This window comes from Podarcis bocagei, assembly GCF_964188305.1.
Source record: "Podarcis bocagei genome assembly, chromosome: 9".
Taxonomy (NCBI): domain Eukaryota; kingdom Metazoa; phylum Chordata; class Lepidosauria; order Squamata; family Lacertidae; genus Podarcis; species Podarcis bocagei.
This window is the reverse complement of record NC_138134.1, coordinates 12,853,985-12,877,726: the sequence shown is the minus strand read 5'-3', so window position 1 is coordinate 12,877,726 and position 23,742 is coordinate 12,853,985. Positions and strand designations below refer to the sequence as shown.

Genomic DNA, 23,742 nt, shown 5'->3' with positions numbered 1-23,742 from the left:
AAGCGGAAGGTGCAAGTAGTAATGTTCTGGTGTAGCATTTGGTTTATGCTAAAAGAAGAACAAATTAAATGAATCAACGGCAAACAAGAAGAGGGGAAGAGAAAGTGTACAAAGCACAAGGCTTATTTGTGTAGCAGTTTGGCATGACATCCAACCGAATCGGGGGGGACTTGCTGCAAAAGTAAACATGCTCGACTGACAATTTGCTTCAAAACTGACTATGCCCAATAATAGGGTTAAGTGTTATTAATGCTTATGCTCACTCTAATAAAATATATAAAATGAAATACAGGCATCCACAATATAACGGCAAGTACCAGTCGTGGCAGGCCATTACCTCTGACAAGCAAGAATTGGGGGGGGGGGGGTTGGACTGGAATGGCTAAAATCAGAACAAGTCAATGCACAATAATATTTTCAATTTATTATCTTTGCCACAGTACAAATATTCACAAATCAAACATCCGTCGTCTGTCAAAGTATGTAAACAAGTGCCCCCAGTTGTCCCAATCCCAGTTTTAAGGTTGTGAATGTCTTAAAAAGTCCTTCAAAATCAAGTTTTGAATTTTGTCATTTGAGAATGGAATCAGGAGCCTCTTCTTTTTATAATAAGTCTTTTTTTTAACCATTCAGCCTGTGCAATGCAGTAAAATCACAGTGAAAGCCCTGGATAAACATGATTTTTTACAACAGGACCCAACCCATTAGGTTAATAAATGCATTTAAAGAAGCATTATGTTGGCGAAACGAGGTTCCAGTTCCAGAAATCAATTGTTAGAAATGCTAGCTTCTACATTAAAAACAATTTTAAAAAATAACCATGAACCAACCCATCTCTTCCATCATTTTACAAGTCTAAACAGTTTCACTTGCAAAGATACTTTCCAGTCAGGAAAACAGTAGTGCAATTTAAGTAGTTTTACTTCATTAAAAGTTACTGATGTCCAGTAATGCAAATGCCATAGCTTCTGTGGAAAGATAAGAAGATGCTTCAGTAAACAAGAAAAAACTTTGGCAAGCCCAGACAGGCTTACTAGTCCGTTAAAGCTTGTGTTAAAGTGTTGTGGTTTTTTTTAAAAAAATGGCGTTTTTATATAAACTAAAAAAAAAAAAGCAGAAATAAATAGACAAATGACTGTAAACTGTCTTGAAATTAAAATTTTTCATTGACAGCTGGCACAACTTTACCATAAAGTCATTTAAAACAGAAGAGGAATTGACCTAAGAGGTTTTCCTGCTGCGGCATCCAAGCCCAGAAAACAAAGAAAACTACATTCTTAATTTAAAAAAGAAAAAGAAAAAAGAAAACAACAAGTCTAACGATGCCACAATTGCGCATTTTCCTCCGGCAGCCTCACTTTGACTTCTTCTTAAAGAGGCTTTTTATTTTGGAGGCCTTTTTGTTTCGCTCTCCGTTCTGGCAGAGGTCCTGTGGGGTGCTACTTATCCGAGGGACAGCCGAGGTTTCGTGACCCGTTTTGCTTTCGCTGCTGGTGGAGGAACAAGAGGTGTGGCGAGGCTTGGGGACAGGAGCACTGCTGGAGAGCTGGTTCATGCTGCACGACTTCTCCAGAATGCCATTGTACACCTTGTTTGCGGGACTGAAGATCATACTTTTAGTTTCCGTCATGCCAACACAGTCAGGGGAACCCCTGGAAATATCGGCCGTCAGGGAAGAAGAGTCTCCAGTAGACGACTCTTCCAATGAGAGTTCCTCTCGTGATATTTTCTGAGGTGACAACGGTTGATATATTTCAAGGCTCGAAGGAGGAGATTGTTTCCTTCCAGAAGAATTTAAGGAGTCACATTCAGAAACTGTATCTTGTACTTCCCTGCAGCAAAGAGGAGACAATTGTAAGGTGTCAGACTGTTTCATTTAAGAATCTATCTATCTATCTATCTATCTATCTATCTATCTATCTATCTATCTATCTATCTATCCCTCTGTCAATAATCAAATTACCTACTTCATTAAATCTTCCAAATCCTGAGTTTACACACAAACACACACACAACTTTTACTTGTCAGCAGCGTAAACAAAAACTGCAAATGGCAAAGCTCATCATGAAATAGGTTATTTCCCGCGTCGGACGTTCAGGGTCCAAAGAGCGTCCACAAACTGGAACACTCACTTCTGGGTTTGCAGCGTTCGGGAGTCAAAACATTCGACTCGCAAGGCGTTCGGCTCCTAAGGTATGTGGAAACAATCAATCTACTCCTTCTGCACTAAAATGATTTTTTTTAAAACAGCCAACTCAATTCTTGTTTATCTGACCCTCCCCAGGATTCATAAAATTCTAAAATTGTGTAACTGTTCACCCCCCCCCATATCTCTTCAAAACAAGGCATCAAGCAGTTCACTGCACAGAGACTCTGCTAACCAAAGATGGCCCTGGCACCGCAAGAAACACAGTGCTTAGAACAGTCTCCTCCACTGGCTTCATTGTCAACCATGACTTCATCACCTCAAGGTCAGATCTCTGTTAGCAGCTTTTATGTCGGGAATGCCCTTGTAGACCGTGCCAAGTGTAGCTGCCTGCCTGCTGTAACAGACGAGTCTCTAAGGGCACATTAAATCTGCATTTCAAGCCCTGAATACCTTGCATCTTGCATACCACAGAGGGCACAGGGGAGTTAACAGTCTTATCGCAATCTTCCAGATCTAAACGGAAAAGATCCTTTGCAAATCCTTCTGGTGTGTCCAAGTCTGGACAGTGAGGACACATAAGAGACTTCATGGAACTAGCTCTAACCGAAACCGTCACGCTAGCGTCCCCAATGCCCATACCATTGCTTGTCAGCAGTGAAGTAAATTGCCTCTTCCTCCTCTTCTGTACGGTAAGCAGCGGGGCAGCTGGACACGGAAAGGATGTCTGGATCTGCAGAGTGCAAAGTAGCTTGGGCATGTGGAGGATGCGGTGTTTGTGCTGTGTGTTGCGACTGCGGAGACGACGGCATGACGCTTCGCCGGGAGCGACACATGCTACTGCTCCTTGCTAAGGTGCTCGTTTTCACCACGGACCCTGAGAATGACAAAACAATGTTATTCAAAAATCAACCAGCTGCTCTAAGTTATCAACCGAGCCATTACTCTGTTGCAGGCAGGCAGAATTTGCAAATAGTCCTATCTGCACGAGCCCACAAATGATTTTGAGTAGAAGCAGCAGCAACCATAGACTTCATTTTAATCTTGAATAATATATCCTTCCTTCCTTCCTTCCTTCCTTCCTTCCTTCCTATTAATCCATACTTAAAATACATCAGCAAAAGAGACAGGCAAGGGCGAGGCAGGTGTAAAACTGACCTCCACTTGACGGAATTTCACAGAAGGCTCGGTTATCATTTTGAAGTCTTACTGGAGAAGGTCACAAGGGAAGTCACAAACTTATGATGTTGGCAGCAACACCTGACTCAAATATTTAACAGGAATCTGTAACATCTCACTAAATGATTATGATCAATGGGATGGATGGAGAGGAATTCTATGATCATCATCTATTATTTTTAAAGGTTTATTTATTAAAAGCTTTAGCAAGAGTGTCCACCATGAAAAACTGTATCTATGAAATGAGCCTTAGGTTACCTATGATATCTGAAACAGTATCAAAGGAGCCGTGGAAAACAGTTAAAATGTGAACCAAAAAACAACTTCAAAATTGAATGACTGTCCAGTTGAAGAGTGTTGCTGATTAGATCATGGGACTTCAGGATATTGTTCAGGCCCAGATCAACCTGATCACAGTTGTGGTATGCTCTGTGAGTGCAGCTTTCTCCCAACTGAAGCTCAGAGTGTTTGAGGACTGGGACATTTGCAGGTAAACCAAAATGCTTGTTTACAAAGCTATTGTACTACCAACTTTGTGAAACATGGACCACTTGTAAACACCATCTCCAACTCCTCGAAAGATTCCATCAACGGTGTCTCCGAAATTTTTACATATCCCTTGGGAAGACAGGCGACCTAATGCCAGTGTACTAGAAGAAGCAAAGATCACCAGTGTCGAAGCAATGGTTCTTCAACATCAACTTTGTTGGACTGGTCATGTTGTGTGGATGCCCAATTATCATTTTCCAAAGCAACTACTGTACTCTATTCCCAACCTAAGAATGCTAAATGTAATGTCGGTGGACAGCAAGAGAGGTTTAAAAACGCTCTCAAGGCAAATCTAAAAAAATGTAGTATAAACACTGACAACTGGGAATCACTGGCCTGTGAGTACTCTAATTGGAGAACAGCCTTTATCAAAGGTGTCATGGACTTTGAAGACACTCGAACTCAGGACAAAAGGGAGGAATGAGCTAAGAGGAAGGCACGTTTGGCAAACCCTCACAGTGATCAACTCCTGCCTGGAAAACCTATGTCCACACTATGGAAGGACATGTGGATCCAGAATTGGCCTCCACAGCCACTTATGGACAGATTGTTAAGACCACGTTTATGGAAGACCATTTTACTCGGGTATAAGTGTCTGCCAAAGAAGAAGATGATATCGCTCCCTGCAAATATCAGCAATTACATCAGATGTAAACCAAACCAAAATAATTTTCAACTGCTGCAGATCAGAAGCAGAGTGGGTTGTTTTTTTTAAAAAAGGCTTTATCAGTAAAATCACACAGCCCTCAGAATCTCAAAAGGTTAGGGCGGCAGTAGAAGGAAACAATTGTTTTGCCAGCCATAGAAATGAAAAGTTGGGTGGGGGGAATGTGATACAGGTTTTGAAGAAAAGATGTCTACAATCAGCTGTGAAAATGAAGTTTAAAAGGAACAGCATTAAAAATGCCCTCCTCTGCACAGCAGAACCCTAGTAAGACTCTTAATCTCTGAGACACTCTCCCCTTTCAGGCTTCCCAGAAACAAGAGCGCCCAACAAGCAGCTTTCTGTTGCAACTTCCAAATGAGAGCCCTTTCTTTTATTTCCTACAAAAGCAGGAAGGAGAGAGCTCCATCCACAAAGCCAGCATTTCAAGGCTGCCTGAGAGAGAGAAAGCAACTCTTTAAGCACCACACTGTGAACAAAGAAGCACAGTGCTAAAATTTGAAACCCTGAGCGTGTGGCTGTTCTTTTCTCTTTTTGGGGAAACTAGCGGCTGGGAGGGGAAAGCTTCCGGCACTTTCCAGGAAGCAAGCCTCCAGAGTCCCATTTCCCCTCTGCCTTTTAAATGGGAAGAGCTGGACTCGACTAAAAGAGAGCACACCTTCTCTGCTTCCTTCCTGGAAGAACATGTTTTGTTTTGTTTTCAAAAGGTTCCCTCCCAGCTTCTTTTTCATTCCCATAAATGTAATTGACTCTCAGTTTCAAACCTCTTATACGGTCTATTATGTGGGATGTAACTGAATGTAAGTAAACCTTATCATTACTTTCTAAAAGAAGACTGTTGTGTCATTATTGTTTTTAAGAGGGACCTAAAGGGGATTTACCAGGAAGAATCCAATCTGGACAAGCCAGACTCGACTGCTCAACTCAAATGGTTCTAACGAATCCATTAACTAGCTTCCTGTTATGTACAAGGGAATGTGCTCTCCAATAGCTCACTAGCATGAGTGAAGAAGGATAATATTTAATCAATATATCATCTCCTACAATCCTCAACATTCCCACACATTAAATAGCTGGGGTTCCATATGCCAAGTGTTTCTGCTTTTCCATATTTCCTAGCATCTTTGTTCTGCTGAATCTTGCTAACCCCTCTGACCCATTGCTTCATTTGGTATTTCATTTTGCCAATACTTCTAATGGTTGTGGCTATTTGCCAAACTCCTGTGTATCTCCAGGCATTCAATGTCTTCTTAGATATACTACCACATACCATGAAACTGAGAAACGATAGGAGGAGTGTCTTCGTCAAGGTCATCTACACCCCCGGCAATTGGATACGGCGGGATGGAAACTCGCGGCATTACCACCCAACTATGATCAGAGTAAAGTGATGAAGTCAGACTCGGTAATCCTGAGTTATGTGCTATCTGGAAGCCACAGATCTTCTCAATCTGCTGCCATCGGTAGAGTCGCTCTCTCAAACAAGTGGTTAATTCAGAAAGTGCTTTCCTAGGAAACAATAGAAGTTTGTGTTTGTTTGGGGGGTTTTTCTCTCCAAATTATGCATTTGGGGATATTTATGATCAGCCATATTAATGTATACAGTACTATCGTTCTTCAGGAGCTACAAACAAATAGTTATGTTATAGAATCTGGTATTTTCAATTTAAAATGCAGCCCACATTAAAAGGTTAAAAAAAAGGTAAAGGACCCCTGAATGGTTAAGTCCAACTATGGACTTAAACAGTCAAAGGCAACTATGGGGTTGCAGCACTTATATCGCTTTGAGGCAGAGGGACACAGCAGTTGTTCGTAGACAGCTTTCCAGGTCATGTAGCCAGCATGACTAAACCGCTTCCGGCGCAACGGAACACTGTGATGGAAATCAGAGCGCACGGAAACACTGTTTCCCTTCCCACTGCAGTGGTACCTATTTATCTACTTGCACTTTGACATGCTTTCAAACTGCTAGGTTGGCAGGAGCAAGGACAGAGCAACGGGAGCTCACCCCGTCATGGGGATTCGAACTGCTGACCTTCTGATCACAAAGCCCAAGAGGCTCAGTGGCACCAGCATCCCATTTTTTAAAAAAATATTGAGCACTACAGTATCAACCAGGTTTATGCATTGAGCACAAGGGGCATCACCCACTAGGCAGTTCTCTTACTTTGCTTCCAGAATCTTGTGGTCCACTTCATCGAGAGAAGAGCTGTGTGCAACATGTAATGTCCCAAAGACTGTACTTCTCTTTTTCTTAATCTTTTCTGCCTATTATTAAAGGACAAATATGAAGCCAAGTTTACATATACAATGCAATGGGTAAAGAGGAATATATACCTTTCTTTATCTAGTTAATATGATTGGGAAACGTTATGAGGTTAAACTATAGTGAGTCAAACTATAGTTTGGCAAATCTAAAAAAAATGTAGTATAAACACCGGCAACTGGGAAACACTGGCCTGAAAGCGCTCCAGCTGGAGAACAGCCTTTACCAAAGGTTCGAAGACGTTCAAACTCAGAACAAAAGGAAGAAACGTGCTAAGAGGAAGGCACACTTGGCAAACCCTCACCATGATGAACTCCTGCCTGGAAACCTATGTCCGCACTGTGGAAGGACGCATGGATCCAGAATTGACCTCCACAGTCACTTATGGACTCACTGTTAAAACCGTGTTTATGGAAGAAAATCTTACTTGGCTACAAGTGATTACCAAAGGAGGTGGAGGAGGAGAGGAAGAAAAAGAAGAAGAAAACTATAGTGACCTGGGAATAGCATATCCAAAGAGACATGCTGTCCTATCACAATCTCTAAAACAGAACAAAAACTCCCTTAAGGTTTTCCATCTTTACATAAGTGAGAAGAGCTAGGGGCATAGTCAAAGGTATTCTCAACAGGTAACTCCACAACTATGCAACACCCCCAAACAAGAGGCATGCTAAAAGTGTCTTCTTAAGGTGAGATTAGCATTCATTTATTTCTTTTATTAAAATGCTTTATGAACTGCCTTTAAATACAATTTGCAGATATTGCGTTAATCTGAGTAATTTATGTTTGCTGCCTCAAAGAGTATCTATCCTGGACTTTAAGCCAAAGCACAAAGTTATAAAATGTAAAACATTTAAAGCTGGGCTGAACTCAGAAAACTGTGGGCAGGCTAGAATAGAGTAGCAGGAGCAGCTGCACAGCTCTTAGAAAGGTGGCGATACAGTAGCAAGAGACAAAATGAGACAAAAATGTGATGCCCCAGAACTGTAACTGTCCTTTTAGCTCAAAACTTAAACTTGCAGGAGGCAAGGGTACACAGACATACATCTAGTTGCAATCCCACATCCCGAATTGTATTAGTTCAGTGATGAAATCAACAGAGTACACACTGCTTTTGATTGCGAGGACTCAAAAATGAACAATACCTCATCCTTGGCAATTGCCAATTGCATTTCTGCATTTTGTCTCTTAATGTTGTAGTACTGCACTTCCACTTCGTGCGTGAGCTGAAGCCATTTCTGCAGCGCATCAGGAACAGACCAATTGCTTCTCAGTTCAAACTCCTTCTCGGCCTTTTTTAAGGCCATGCGGACCTAGGAGTCAGAAGAAATATGCAAAGATATTGAGACACCTAAGCCGGAAGTGTAAAAATATTTTTAAAACAGCTTTTGCCCCTTAACACTTTGCATCAGCGATGAGTCACTGAGTATTACTATATAATATGGTTGATTAATTGATTAATCAACTAAAATAGATTTTTTAAGATGTTCCAGACAGAAGACTTCAGAATTTCTCAGGATTTAATTTAAAAACACCAGTACATGCAGAAATTATAGGTGGTGGACCCCATATTTAAAGAGGCATTTGTTTACTCATGCAAAAGAGAAAAAGCCTTATTTAAGGTGTTGGCTACTGTAGTGTTTGCATCATCTTAGTACCAAAGGCACACTTTCTTCTTTTCAGGATTATTGCTTTTATTTATACAAATTTATATTGCTTTAATTGCAGGATGAATAAATTAAAACTCATATGATTAATTTCTCTGGGTAAGGCCCCCTTGAACATAAGCCCTATCATACCAAAGAAGAATGGCAACTTAAACTGATGGAATATGCACAACTTGCAGACCTAACACAAAGAATAAGAGAACGTTTAAAGAGGACTGGTTTATTGAATATATGGAGGAAAATTGTGTTTCTTTGAAAACGTGGACAGCATTAAGATAAATTCAACAGTGTAAATAAGTTTTGATAGATCCAATAGTGGAATATCAGATGGTTCAGTTTATATAAAATATTCAGGGATTTAAAATGAACCATGGAAAGAGAAGAAGATAAGTCACTGATATTTTAAGGTTGTTTAAATGAATATTCTAAAATGTAAAACAGGAAATTCAATAAAATTATAAACATAAGCCCTATCAGTGTTCTTGAACAAATGCGGTGTTTCAGTTTTCTTTCCCTATTATTTCTTTAGACTACATGTGGATGATCCGCAGCCTGCAGGCAGCCCTTGGGCACCCACGGGTGTAGCCCCCAAGACTCCAGGAGACACACCCACTTTCCACACTGCTCAGTCATCAGCTGCACTGTGGGGAAAAGATTCGTGTTCCTGCAATGCTGAAGAGCAACGAGGTGACAATTTCAGCTGCATCAGGATTGCTGGGAAGCGCAGGTTAAGCCTTGGGTGATGCTAATGCAACTGGGGAGGGGGAGATTAAAGGCTGTGAGTGTGTGTGCCAGTTAAGTGTGAAAGAGAGAGAAAAACAGAGCGAGAGTGGGGGAGCTGCGTGTGGAGCCAAGCTGTTACTCCAAAGGTAAAGGGACCCCTGACCATTAGGTCCAGTCGTGCCCAACTCTGGGGTTGCGGCGCTCATCTCGCTTTATTGGCCGAGGGAGCCTGCGTACAGCTTCTGGGTCATGTGGCCAGCATGACTAAGCCGCTTCTGGCAAACCAGAGCAGCGCACAGAAACACCGTTTACCTTCCCACCTGAGCAGTACCTATTTATCTACTTGCACTCTGACGTGCTTTTGAACTGCTAGGCTGGCAGGAGCAGGGACCAAGCAACAGGAGCTCACCCCGTCGCGGGGAATTGAACCGCCAACCTTCTGATTGGCAAGTCCTAGGCTTTGTGGTTTAACCCACAGTGCCACCAACGTCCCTGTTACTCCAAAGTGTATAGTTAAAAAGAGGGCTACCAGAGGAACTTCTAAGTGTATAGATGCAGAACTGCAAACTCAACTCCCCTTGGAATATGATATGAGGAGGGATATTCCTGATGGTGTGGAAGAAAAAAGGGGGAAAGAGGGGGGGAGGAGGACATGGTGAGTGGAATGGGCTTGGGTGGCAATGCTTCTAATTCTTCGACTTAGCGTATGTGTGGGGTTTTGTGTCAGCATCACTTGATGAAGCTAGGCACCTACAGTGTGCAGCTCAAAGGCCTCAGTTCTGACTCTTTCCTTCTACTGATTGTTACACCCATTTCTCTACCAGTTTCAGCTTTGTATGTCTAAACTCCCTTTCTGGAATTGATCTCAGTTTGCTTCTCTGATTTACGATTTCATCGTGTCCCTTGCTCCGGTGCTACAGTGCCATTAAGTGGCTGGAAAAGGTACGACTCTGCGTGGGCTGAGATGGTAGATTTTATTTGCAAATACCTGCACCAGCTCCTCTTCTGCATATTTAAGCCTGCTGAGTTCACATTCAGCTCCTTCCCTCAACTCTCTCAGCCGACACGCTTCCCGTTTTGCGTCGCTGATTTCATCCATCATCTTGCGCTCCAGGTTTTGCTTTTCCACAGCAACAGTCCGATTTTCCTCCTGTGCTTTTTCAAGCCTTCAAAGTAGACATTTTTTTCCACAAGTTAATAGTGTTTGTCCAGTTCCGTTCATGCCTCAATTGACTGGACAAATAATTTAAGCTACTCTGTGGCATCGCCAAGCGACATGTCACTAAACCTCTCAATATGTGACAAAAGAACACCAGAGGGTTACCCATCTCTCTCAACAAACTTAAGCTATGTTTACTGTCAAGTTACGATGCTAAGGCTCAGGATCACAATACCTCAAGGACCGCCTCTTTCCATATGAACCTTCCCAGACCCTGAGATCATCTTCTGAGGCCCTCCTTCATGTGCCTCCTCCTCGAGAGGTCTGGAGGGTGGCAACACAAGAACAGGGCCTTCTCTGCAGTGGCTCCCCGTCCGTGGAATGCTCTCCACGGGAAAGTTCGCCTGGTGCCTTCATTATGCACCTTTAGGAGCCAGGCAAAAACATTCCTTTTTATCCAGGCCTTTGGTTGATCCGATTTACATCCTATGCCCTTTTTAAAATGTGGCCCTTTTCAGAGGGGGGGGTGTTATTGGGTTGTTGTTTTTATTCTGATTATATATGTTGTGATCTTTTCTGCGAACCGCCCTGAGACCTCCGGGTATACGGCAGTATATAAACTCAATAAATAATAATAATAATAATAATAATAATAATAATAATAATAATAATAATAATAATAATAATAATAAGGCGAAGATATTCAAATTTGTGAAGAACATCAGAACTCATACATTAACAGGAATGCTGGTGTAGCTTAGTGGCTAAATGTAACTTGAGTAGTCTCCTCTTCATACATCACCTTAACCATGAATTCACTATGTGGAACAGGCAAAGTCCTGCAATATTTTCACACTAAATGTCCTTTCAATACTTTCAACACCCTAAAGTATTGTCTATTTTTCACGTACCTCTCTTGCAAATCGCACAGACTTTGTTCTGCCGTTTGAAGGCTTTCTAAATCTTTCATCATTTTTGTCATATGCTCTTTCGAAGTCTTGTTCTGAGTATATGCAAACCAGCAGCCCCCGACGCCGATCACTATAGAAATGGTGAGGATGAAATCTTTCATCCAGTTGTGAGGCGGTCCTAAAAAAAAATGCAGTTGCACATGAGTTAAAGAGATAGGTCATCTAACAAGATTGGGCTGATTTGGATACAATGCTAAACCAGGGTTTAGTGCTACACAAGCTGCAACAAGCCATGAGGCCATACGCTCCCCTCCAGCATAGCTCTGTGAGTTCAGAAGCTTCCACTTCCATTTTAGGTCGACCAGTTTGTCGAAGTTAAAAAAAATAATTACAAACTGCAGTTAATCTTAAGTATGGTTAGTGCTCAGCATAATTTTCCCCCCTCTCTCTCCTGGCAACATGTCTGCACATGTGTCTTAAAGAAGAGTCACTGTAATCCTGAAAGGGTCAAACCAAGTTAAATTAAGCTGGCTTGTTTTCACTAATCATGCCTAAGATTAACTAGAGCAACAATAGAAAACACGTGGCGCTGAGAAAAAGGTTGATGTGCAGCGTTTTTTGGTGCAGCCAGTGGATTTTTCTGACAAAATATTCCAGAAAGGAGTACCAAAATCTTTGCTTGGGCTGCCACTGCTGCCTGCTAGCCTTTGCCTGCCCTGGGGCTTACTTAAAAAAAACACAAAAAAGTTCAAGGGGGGGAGGAGCAATGAAGTTATCATCATATGCTTTGGCAGTGGCTGCCACCGCCTTCTTAAAAGGAACGGGCGCCTCCTTCATCCCATGCTAGCTGGAGATATGGGGGTAGTGATGGGGATGTTCCTGCAAACTTAGGCTGCCACTGCCAGCCAGCCAGCCACAAGTACCGTATTTTTCGCCCTATAGTGCGCACCGGCCCATAGGGCGCACTTAAGTGTTTTTTTTGGGGGGGGGGAAATAAAGGGAAAAAAATTATTTCCCCCGAGCTTCCCCCAACCCCAGCCCCCAGAACAGGCTGCTATCCACAAGCCTTGGGAGCCCGGTGGGAACTCCCACCGGGCTCCCAAGGCTTGCTGATAGCTTCCTGAAGCCTGGAGAGTGAGGGGTCGGTTACTCTTAGGTGCCACACAGGTGCCTCTTTGTGCTTGTTCTGGAATATACCTAGGTCTTCAGTCTGTGGCCTTGGCCAAGGCTGTCCAAAGTACAAGAAGGAGGCCTTCTCTCCATCTGGTTTTCTTGTCTGTCTCCTCTTTTCCCTTGTTCCTTTCCCTTCCTTTATCCACCTCCTTTCTCCTTATTATTGTTCTTTCCCCAGTCTATTCACATAGCAGCTGTCATAGGCCATGCTTTTTGCATGCATGGACCTTTTCATGTTGAGTATGGTACCACCTTCACCTCTGAAAAAGGACCTCTAGCTAGTCTGATGGGCACAGTCATCCACTCTCTCCTATACATTCTTGACTTTGGATAGGCAACCGGAGGGCCAGATAGTACTGTTCACCGACCCCTCTCACTCTCCAGGCTTCAGCGAAAGCCTGCATTCACCCCATAGGACACACACACATTTCCCCTTCATTTTTGGAGGGGGAAAAGTGTGTCCTATAGGGCGAAAAATACGATACCTCTTTCACTCCATGCTGGGGGTTTATTTTTTTATTATTAAAAAAAAAGGTTGGGGGGGAGCAGTGGTATCCTCACACACTCAGGCTGCTGTTGTCTGCCATCGATGTGGAACTGGTGGCAGGTGCTTCCTCTGCCTGAGGGAAGGCCTTTTTCTGAAGGAGGGGCTATGTATGAGAGAGGAAGAGATGTATTTTGTGGCATTTGGTGGGAGGGAGAGTTCTATAAGTTGTCTGTGCGAATGAGAGAGAAAAGGAGGCAGGCATGTGAGGTCTCCTAGGAGAGAGGTACATCTGGACAGAGAGGAAGAGATCTAAGTGTGGCCTGTGTGTGAGAGAGGAGGGGGAGCTATGTGTGCATTTGTGGCATGTGAGACAAAGAGAAGGAGTTATATCTGTGAAGTGCATGTTTGTGAGTCGCATAGGGAGATGCCCATGTATCTGTGCTCTGAATACATGCCTGTGCTCAGTGTAAAAAAAAAAAAAAGAGGTAACGGTAAAGGACCCCTAGACGGTTAAGTTCAGTCAAAAGTCACTATGGGGTTGCGGCGCTCATCTTGCTTTCAGGCCGAGGGTCATGTGGCCAGCAGGACTAAACTGCTTCTGGTGCAACGGAACACCGTGATGGAAACCAGAGCACATGGAAACGCCGCTTAGCTTCCAGCTGCAGTGGTACCTATTTATCTACTTGCACAGGTGTGCTTTCGAACTACTAGGTTGGCAGGAGCTGGGACAGAGCAACGGGAGATCACTCTGTTGCGGGGATTCAAACCGCTGACCTTCTGATTAGCAAGCCCAAGAGGCTCAGTTTTTTAGACCACAGCGCCACCCGCTCCCCATGTGCTCTGTGTGCGCATAAGAGGTATGCGGCTGCCCATCTTGGGTCTCCCCTCCCCCCCCCAGTGGGGAATGTTGCCTGTTGTTATTAGATAACATCTCTCTCTCTTTCTCTCATTTTCTCGGGGCTTGGGTTAGGTGTGGCATGGTGGGTGTATAAAAGCAACATTGTGTGATTGCCACAAACAGGACCAGCAGAGCACTGCACTAACTTCCCATGGCAAGCATGAGGTGGAAGAAACGTCAAAAAGCAATTCTTCCAATAGCGATTTTTAATTCTTTCTAATAAATGTCATCCATAAAATGTCAAATTTCAATTAAAAAGTTGATAATAAAATACAAAATAAAAATGTGTACCACAAATTCAGTAGAGAAGGGGGAGGGGCATAAAAAGAATGGCTGGGTGGGATCTAGACATTTTTCAATTTATCAAGGTATGAGTACCATTGTGGTGGTGGTGTTATTTTTATTAGGTATTTTGTGGTTTTATATCTTGATTTTATTCTGTGAACCGCCCTGAAACCCCTGGGTATACGGTTGTATATAAATTCAATAAATAATAATATTTTTTTAACACTCCCTCCCCCCCCCAAAAAAAGGCTAATTCAGAATTTGACTTCCCACTTGCCATTTCCTTTCACTTAAAAACAAGCAAGTGAAAAATGATGGTTTGCATCTACAGTTTGTCTGAAACAAGGCAACTTCAAACCATGCAATGAAACGGGTTTGCTATAATCAGATGACTCATAGTTTAGGATTTAGATGTAATGCTAAATTGTGGTTCATCTAAAGCAAAAGTGAAAGCTTCCTAACTCCTTAGGACTGCACCAGAGGATAAAATAGCACACAAATCCAAGACTTACCTAGGCTTATTCCTGTCCTGATCAACCATGGTTTATTTTTATACTCAAAACACACCCGCCGAAGGATACCCACAATAGTATCATTGGAGATATCCCTCAAAGGAATTGGCTAGCCTAAATATTAACATAAATCACAGTTCAACAGAACAATTCTTTCTGCTAGCAGTTTAAAGGTGTGTGTGTGGGGAGGAGGCAGAGAGAGGAAATAATACTAACGTGTGAGAGGTCCAAATAAGACAACATCCAAGGCCTTCAGTTGTAGTTTCTGCCGGTGGCTCCGATCAATTATTTTCAACTGAGAGATCATAAACGCGGCTTCATTAACTGCTATCCTGTACACAATAAAGCAGGGATTTTATGTTCCTTGTCCTGAAAGCAACTGTTAAGAGACACAACTAAAAATGCAGATTCTATTGTGTGCGGTAACTCAAAGTCACTGAGAAATAGATAGTATGTTGTGTGGTTTATCAAATTTCATGTGCAACACTAAACCAGAGATGGAAGATTTTAATGTACCAAACTAACATCAAGTCTGGCATTAACAGAATGTCTTTGTTTAAACTGATATAGCATGAAACTATACAGAACTGAATGACTTTGTCAGTTTAAGTGCAATAATGTACCATCAAAAAAGCAGATTTCTTAGGCTAACAATGTTTTAGATGTAAGAAATGTTTAATCTTAATGTTTAATATATTTCACTAAGCATGCTCTGCACAGAGAGCCCAACACTGCAGGAGGACCCAAAAAGGTACAAAATTCACCTCGGCAATGTTGTTCCTTTGACGTTGTTTTCTCTGAAAGTCTTCTCATACTGAGGAAGTTCAACAAATTCTACCAGCCACTGAAGAGTCTCCTCCTGCGTCCAGTTGTGAACTACAACACAAACACAAATACTATTTTACACTGGCTAGATTATCAAGAATTAAAGCAACCGTACAAATAAAAAAGCAATGGCAAGTTATTGGCAGGTTCGCCGTCTTCACCATGTGCTCATCCAAGTCAAGATTACAGAAAGATTATCAAGAAGTAATTCTTAAAAATATTTCATTATTAAAAATTCCATGGCATGATTGAAAAAGGTCTTGTGACCAGTGAAGTGTACACAGAGTTCTTGATCCTGTTATTCTTCAACTCATACTGTGGAACAAAGCGGATGCAACCAGGTTGTGTACCCACATAAGGGAAGATCTCTACTTGAGTTTGGTAGAACATCATGTGGGCCCATGATATTTTGGTGACAGAGAGAGCATGCTAGTTGGGCAATGAGAAAATTAAAGAAAGCAACATACAAATCCTAAAATACTACGGATAATTAAAACTTAAAAATACAGTACCATATAGACTGGTATCAATCTCAATTTCAACCGTGCTGCTCCTTAAATAAAATAATCATAATCAAAATCAAAATATTTTTATACCCCAGTCACTCTGGGTGGCTCCCAGCAGAATATTAAAAACACTATAAAACATCAAACATAAAAAAATTCCTAAACAGAGCTGCCTTCAGGTATCTTCTAAAACTCAGATATTTGTTTGTTTCCTTGACATCTGGTGAGAGGATATTCCACAGGGTTGGGTGCCACTACCAAGAAGGCCCTCTGCCTGGCTCCCTGTAACCTCACTTCTCGCAGGGAGCGAACCGCCAGAAGGCCCTTGGTGCTGGACCTCAGTGTATCCAAAATGAACAAAGAGGAGCAACCAGCAGGCTCATAAGAACTCCAAAGTCTCAGAAGACAACACTTTGAAGTCCATTCACCTTCCCAGCCAAACCCAACACTGACTGAGCATGCTCAGTGGGTAAGGCGAGAGAGAAAAGGGGAATGGTACGGGGTGGCTCCACAGACGAAGCCTGCACAGAAGCATTCCACACTGCAACGTTTTGCATCCACTAATCGCCTACATAACAAAACAATTAAAATGCCCAGTGTTCACCCAGCTAAAGGGTTTATCTTTATCTTTCCATGCAACGCTTATTAATGTGAAAGCTAGTGGCTTGGCTAGGATAAGGCTCTCTACGTTCAAGACCTTGCAGACAAGAAAGCACAATCGCTTAAATATAGAAGGAACCGTAACCTTGGCCTCAGCTGACAGCTTTAGGAATTGCATGATGCCATCACAACAAGCTAGTAACATTCTCACTGGAATACTAAGAGTGCTTTTAGCATGCCAAAATGCTTGCTCCCACCCAGCGCAATCTATTCTTTTCTTTCTTTCAAAAAGAAGGGCATTCTTGTTTCATGATTCACGAACCGCCAGATGATAACCGTCCGCATGGCGGAGGAAACCAAAGTCAGCCTTTAAAATACCAAGGCTCAGAGCCATAGCTAGGTGATCTTGCACCCCTGGCAGAACCGTCCAGATTGCGCCCCCTAGCCATGGACAAATTAACTCTTCTTTCCACCTCTCCTCCAACCCCCAAACCCCATTCAATTCACCCTCTATTTAAAACCATTTCTTATGAGGCAATAATCAATATTTATGTTTATGGACATTTTTTTGCCGATTTGGGGGGGGGCATTGGCTGCGCCCCTGGCAGGGGCCCACCTCACCACCCCCTAGCTACGGCCCTGCCTAGGCTAATAAACGAGATCAGTTTACACTGTCTGGCAAAGACAAAGGATGAGAGGCACAGCTGAATTTCCTGCAGGGGAGAATTCCAAAACTGGGCTGCGACCACAGAAAAGACTCTTACATGTCCTGTCCAACTAAGCATCAATGCAGAGAAGGGGCATTCCTTCAGTTATCCCAGTCTGAAGCAATTTAGGGCATTATAAGCAATAATTAACACTTTGAATTGTGCTGAGAAACATATTGGTAACCAATGCAACTGTTCTAAAATGGGTAGAGCATGCTCCCACAAGCCATATTCTCGTAAGCATCTGGACCAGCTAAGGCTTCTAGAAACAGATCAGAGACAGTCTTATATAATAATTATCATCATCATCATCATCATCATCACCACCACCATCATACATACATACATACATACCCAGCCCATACGTCTGGGTTTCCCCAGCCACTCTGGGGGGCTCCCAATTGAACAACAACAACAACAGCAACAACAAAAATAATAATAAAGTGATAAAGCATCAAACATTAAACCTTCCCTAAACAGGGCTGCCTTCAGAAGTCTTCTAAAAGTCAGATGGTTGTTTATCTGTTCGACAGCTGATGGGAGGGCGTTCCACAGGGCGGGCGCCACTACCAAGAAGGCCCTCTGCCTGGTTCCCTGTACTCTCACTTCTCGCAGTGAGAGAACCACTAGAAGGCCCTCGGAGCTGGACCTCAGTGTCCGGGCTGAACAATGGGGGTGGAGATGCTTCTTCAGGTATACTGGGCCAAGGTCGTTTAGCGCTTTAAAGGTCAGCACCAACACTTTGAATTGTGCTCAGAAACATACTGGGAGCCAATGTAGGTCTTTCAGGACCAGCGCTATATGGTCTCTCCCAGTCACCAGTCTAGCTGCTGCATTCTGGATTAGTTGTAGTTTCCGGGTCACCTTCAAAGGTAGCCACACGTAGAACGTGTTGCGGTAGTCCAAGCGGGAGATAACCAGAGCATTCACCACTCTGGCGAGACAGGCTGCGGGCAGGTAGGGTCTCAGCCTGTGTACCAGATGGAGCTGGTAGGCAGCTGACCTGGACACAGAATTGACCTGCGCCTCCACGGACAGCTGTGAGTCCAAAAGGACTCCCAGGCTGAACACCTGGTCCTTCGGGGCATAGTTACCCCATTCAGGACCAGGGAGTCCTCTACACCTGCCAGCTTCCTGTCCCCCATGTCACAGCAACCCTAATCTACTTGCTGATCCTGACCTTCTTAATCCAGTGCATTACTATGTGCCACATGAAATTAAAAGCTTATACCATACCCTCGTCATCCTTTGAAATCCATTTCACCTCTCACTGTACTCCTCAAACATAATCTCTGGTCTACAGGCAACGGCCTGTTCAATGTCTTTGGTAGTTCCGAATCTTCCTAACAGTATTTGCTCCCCTAGACTAATGATTGCTTGCTTCCAAACTGTTCCTTCCAGAAACTTTACTAAGCCTGTGTGACTTGGTTTTGTTTTAGACTTCAGTTTAGCAATACATAGTTCATGAACTGCTTTTAAATCTGACTTCTTCTTGTTTGTTTGTTTGTTTGTTTGTTGTTGTTGTTGTTGTTGTTAAGCTCCTGTAGGCTGGCAACTCCTGATTTAGATAAACTCCAAGTCTTGTTGCTTTCACTGTTAGAGTTCTGGGGAAAGTAAGGGTGCATGGAGTTCAAAGAAAATCCACTACGAATTAAAAGCATAAGTAGTGGCAGGCAACTTAGAGAAAGTCATAAAATGTCACAAAACAGGAGCTCATTATTTAGCTTAACAGTGAGGTTCTATTCACCGCAAAATTAATTTCCTGTGGAATCTGGTGGGAGATTTTGAAAGGATTAACATGTTGGTGTTGTTGAGATGCTAATCCCACTACAGCTCATTTCCAGAACTCACTTTACCAAAGTTAGAGAGTTGTCAGTGGGAATGAACACACACACACACACACACACACACACACACACACACCTTCCTATAGGAAGCCCCAAACTGTACACTTCCAGAGAAGATTTGGAATGTGTGGCCTACCCAAATGATACCAGAGACAATGCCTCGTCATAACACAAGTCAGATAAAAAAATCTATAAAAGACCTAAAGCTTCAAAGCAAAATACAACTTGCCATAGGCATAAAGCGTGCCAAAGCAATGAAGCTCACTATCACATCTTGATTATTTTGGACAGGTCTTCCCTGCAAGCTAGCATTGCACCAAACATACCACTAATCAGCAACCAAGTAGATAACCTTTTTTCAAGCTGCCCCTCCTTCCTGGGAATATGATTTCTGCCAGTTGGGGATCATGCACCAAATGTGTTCACAGGCTTTTGCCATGCTTGCCAAAAGGAGCAGAAATGTATAAGCTCTTATGTAAAGTATCTTATTTGTGTGTGTAAAGCATATTGTTTGAGAGTTGCACTCCCGACCAGGGAGATTCAGATAACCAAAGTTTTATTATTCAAAACATTATCATCAACACAGCAGAGGTCTGAACAGACTACTACATTCACTCAAAGCTCTAATACACAGTGGTTTGCTGTTGTTTAAAGAAAAAAAACAGTGCTGGCAATCACCATAAAGTTGTTACAGTAAATATCACACTTTTAACATTTGGGGGAAAGCTGCTGGTTCGTGAGTACCTTGAGTACCCCAGGAAAAAAGCACTGCTAATATACTATAATCTCCCTAGTTCCTCACTCTCCCCCTTCTTTTCCAGAGTGCCACTTGGTTTCTTTGAAAGAGGCTCTAACACATATTAATAATCAGCAACAAGAACATTTATGTTAGGCTAATTACATTTCACATGAAGCAGGCTTTAATTTAATTTTTTAAAAAACCTTATAAGTATCATTGTCTTCCTTTAGTACCACTTCGCTCCACTTTTCTAAGTTTGCAGTTTATACCTGAAACTTCACATCTAAAGCAATTCCAAAAACTCTAGATTTACTGTGAAACTCAAAATAGGAAAGAAACTCAAAATAGGAACAGCAAGCTTAGGACCTCTTCCCCCCCCTCCCCAATTTAATAGCTGTGCGCAGAAAAGCAATCACGGTTACTAGCTATATTGAATAAATAACAGCTATTTACAGTTAGCAGTAATTTAAGAGAAACTTAAATTTGCCTTAGGCAGTTCTCCTTTCAGCATTAGTAAAGGGGCCAAGTTGTCCATCTCTGCTCAAACTGGTGCCAAGATGTTACATAATGAAGCAACAGTGACGTTTACTCTAAACTCGCATTCAACCAACAATTTAACATTGCAAGCATGCGCTTCCAAGAAAGGGGATCTGGAACTCCTGCATTGGCTTATTTGAAAAGGAATTTGAGGTTACATATTGCATCCCCAGTAGTGCTTGGTTTGCATTCATTTCCACTGTCTAGCTATTCAAAACCCGTGGCTGCCAATAATGAAGAATGTGCAATGCAACCATAACATTTCTAGATGGTATGCAACTTGTTCCCAGTTGCTGGAAGAACATCTGCTGTGCACAGTGCCTTAGAAACATTATTTGAAGATGGTCACATGCTACCCACGCCACATTTGTGTTGGTCTGTTTCTCCACTATTAGTCCTGTTCTTTGCACATATGCAATTTCAACTGAATGAATTACTGTGCCAGAAGGCTAACTCCCAAGTCATGCAGATTAACCATTCAATAGCAGAGCATTTTCTCACTACCTGAGGCACCCTGACAACTTGTTAAAGGTAAAGGTAAAGAACCCCTGGAGGGTTAAGTCCAGTCAAAGGCAACTATGGGATAGCAGCGCTCATCTCGCTTTCAGGCCAAGGGAGCCAGTGTTTGTCATGGGTCATGTGGCCAGCATGACTAAACCACTTCTGGCGCAGCAGGACACCACTATGGAAACCTGAGCGCACGGAAATGCTGTTTACCTTCCCGCCGCAACGGTACTTATTTATCTACTTGCACTGGTGTGCTTTCGAACTGCTAGGTTGGCAGGAGCTGGGACAAACCAATGGGAGGTCAGGCTGTCGCGGGGATTTGAACCGCCAACCTTCTGAACAGCAAGCCCAAGAGGCTCAGTGGTTAGTCCTCATTCCTTTCTTGATGAGACACTAGAATTTGTTCTGCTTTGGATTTGAGCAATTTGCTCCTATCCTGCTTTTTGTGTTATAACACATACAAAGTAGTACAGATGAGCATTATGCCTTTGATCAAGGACAAGAAAGCAAGAGTATTTACTCTGAATGCCACCCCCCTCCCCAATGTGCTCACACAGAAACAGGAATTATCACAGGCTTTATATGTTAGCATCAAGATATATGACCGGAGTGGGGAACCTTTCTGAGTGAAAAGGGCCACAATCCCTACTGGGCTGCTTTCTAAGGGTCACATGCCAGTGGTAAGTGGGGCCAGAGACAAAAGTAGGCAGATGAGACTCATGTTTGTACACTAGGCTACATTCCAGCCATGAAAAACAGCAGACATTTCTACACGTCTCTTCCTCTTCCACCCATGCAAGCAAGAAGCATTATCACACTTCAGGAGCATATTCCAGCAAGGAAAATGCATGCAAGGAGGGCATGGAAGAGTGACCTGGGGATAATCCTGAGAGCCAAATATAGAGGGTTGGAGTGTTACCTTTGGCCCCTTGGCCCAAGGTTCCCTACTTCTGACATGCAAACACCAGCAGTAATACAATGGACGCTCGGGTTGCGAACATGATCCGTGCGAGAAGCACGTTCGCAACCCGCAGCGCCATGTGTGCGCACGAGCGCGGGTTGCAATTCAGTGTTTCTGTGCATGCGCAATGCACAATTTAGCGCTTCTGCACATGCGCCAAAACCCAGAAGCAACCCGTTTTGGTACTTCTGGGTTCGGCGCGATGCGCAACCCAAAATCGCGCAATCCAAAGTGTCTGTAACGCGAGGTATGACTGTACTTTCAAACGAAAAGCATTTTTGAACCATTTATTATTTGGGGTATTAAGGGGGGGGATTTATGCATATGCACCTGTATAAATGGAAACATAGTAGCACATGTAAAAAAATGTACCTGTTTTAAAGAAAGGAGAAGGAACACTAATTTATGAACACACAGTTTGCAAGATGTGGCGATCAAAGCTATGGGTGGAACTCAATTCACTGCTAAGAAAAACTGTTCTGTCAGCTCAAGCATTTTTGCTTGTCCAACTGATCTCCCCTCTCCTTTGTCCACTTGGGCTCTCCCAACCCACCAGAGAGGACTTGGCGGGGGGTGAGGGAAGAACCACTGCCCCAGCAAGAGACCTTGTGCTGGCACCCACCAACAGAACAGGTTAGTTGAATCTTGCTGTGTATTTCTTTTGTTCCCTTTTATAGTTTTATTTTATTTTTATTAAAGAATAAAACAGAACATACAAATGAGAAAAATGACAGATATTAACAATAAAAAACGTATTTATTCAGTACAAGGAGCTTTCGGTGATAAAGTCAAAAATCAAGAGCTATAGATTTATGAAAGGGGTGTAAAAACACAGTAGAATGGGTTAGTTAAATCTGGCCCTATATTTCTAGTTCATTTGATGGTGTGTAGGCTGCCTCTTTCATTGTAAAGTCTGCAGAAAAAACTGCAACCTCAAATTACCATTCTGCTACATAGCTCAGCAGATATTGGACAAATCTCCTTCAGCCTAACTCAAGAGTTGCTGCACTGCTAAAATGATGAAGAAAATCAGGAAGGTGCTAGCAACAGGGGAAAGGAAGGAGGGGTACATCCAGGTGCACAATAATTTTTCATTTTTAACTGAGCCCAACACATTCTGAACAAAGTTCTTCCTCAGCGACACTTCTGAACAATAGATTTCAGCCTGGCACCTGTACACTGTGGCAACTTATTTTTTCCTTGGGCACCTGGAGATCATCCTTTCTTTATGTTTCTTGCACAAAAGACAGGACACAAACATAGCACATAAAACACAGCTGTAATTATAGAAGAATGACCAGAACAGCTAAATGCTTTAACAAGATAAACAGCTTTCGATACCATCAACCAAGGTATCCTTCTGGAGGGCTGTTTGAACTAGGAGTGGTTGACACTGCTTTGTGATGGTTCCAGTCCTACTTGGATGGTTGTTCCCAGAGGGTGTTGTTTGGGGAGTGCTTTTCAGCCCCGTGAAGCCTTCAATGTGGGGTCCGCAGGGTTTGATACTATCCTCTATGTTGGTCAACATCTACATGAAACTGCTGGGTGGTTTGGAGTACGTGATCAGCAGTATGCTGATGATACCCAGCTCTATTTCTCCTTTACATGTGCAGGTGAGGCAGTGGAAGTGCTGGACCAGTGTCTTGTCTCAATAATGGACTGGATGAGAGCCAACAAACTGAAACTCAGTCCAGATAAGATTGAGGGACTTTTAGTAGGTGGTTCCCTAGACCAGATGGGTGGGTGATCGCCTGCTCTTGATGGAGTTCCACTTCCTCTGAAGGAGCAGGTTTGTAGCTTGGGGGTACTACTGGATCCTTTGGTGTCACCTGAGACTTAGGTGGCCTCAGTGGCCCAGTGTCCCTTCCATCAACTTCAGCTGGTGACCCAGCT

The 23,742-nt window shown here is 42.9% G+C and overlaps 1 protein-coding gene across 2 annotated transcripts in view; it reads right to left on the bottom strand.

The window, feature by feature from the left end:
• Positions 1 to 404: 404 nt before the first annotated feature.
• The window catches only part of STIM2 (stromal interaction molecule 2), a 72,322-nt gene continuing 48,984 nt past the window's right edge, over positions 405 to 23,742 (bottom strand). For both annotated transcript variants that reach the window (XM_081207689.1, XM_081207690.1), the window contains 9 exons: positions 15,385 to 15,496; positions 14,837 to 14,952; positions 11,266 to 11,443; positions 10,184 to 10,361; positions 7,951 to 8,118; positions 6,707 to 6,807; positions 5,810 to 6,048; positions 2,790 to 3,024; positions 405 to 1,832 (listed from right to left, as the gene is read on the bottom strand). In XM_081207689.1, coding sequence (XP_081063815.1) covers positions 1,355 to 1,832; positions 2,790 to 3,024; positions 5,810 to 6,048; positions 6,707 to 6,807; positions 7,951 to 8,118; positions 10,184 to 10,361; positions 11,266 to 11,443; positions 14,837 to 14,952; positions 15,385 to 15,496 — 1,805 coding nt within the window. In that variant the 3' untranslated portion in view covers positions 405 to 1,354. The remainder of the gene's footprint in view (positions 1,833 to 2,789; positions 3,025 to 5,809; positions 6,049 to 6,706; positions 6,808 to 7,950; positions 8,119 to 10,183; positions 10,362 to 11,265; positions 11,444 to 14,836; positions 14,953 to 15,384; positions 15,497 to 23,742) is intronic.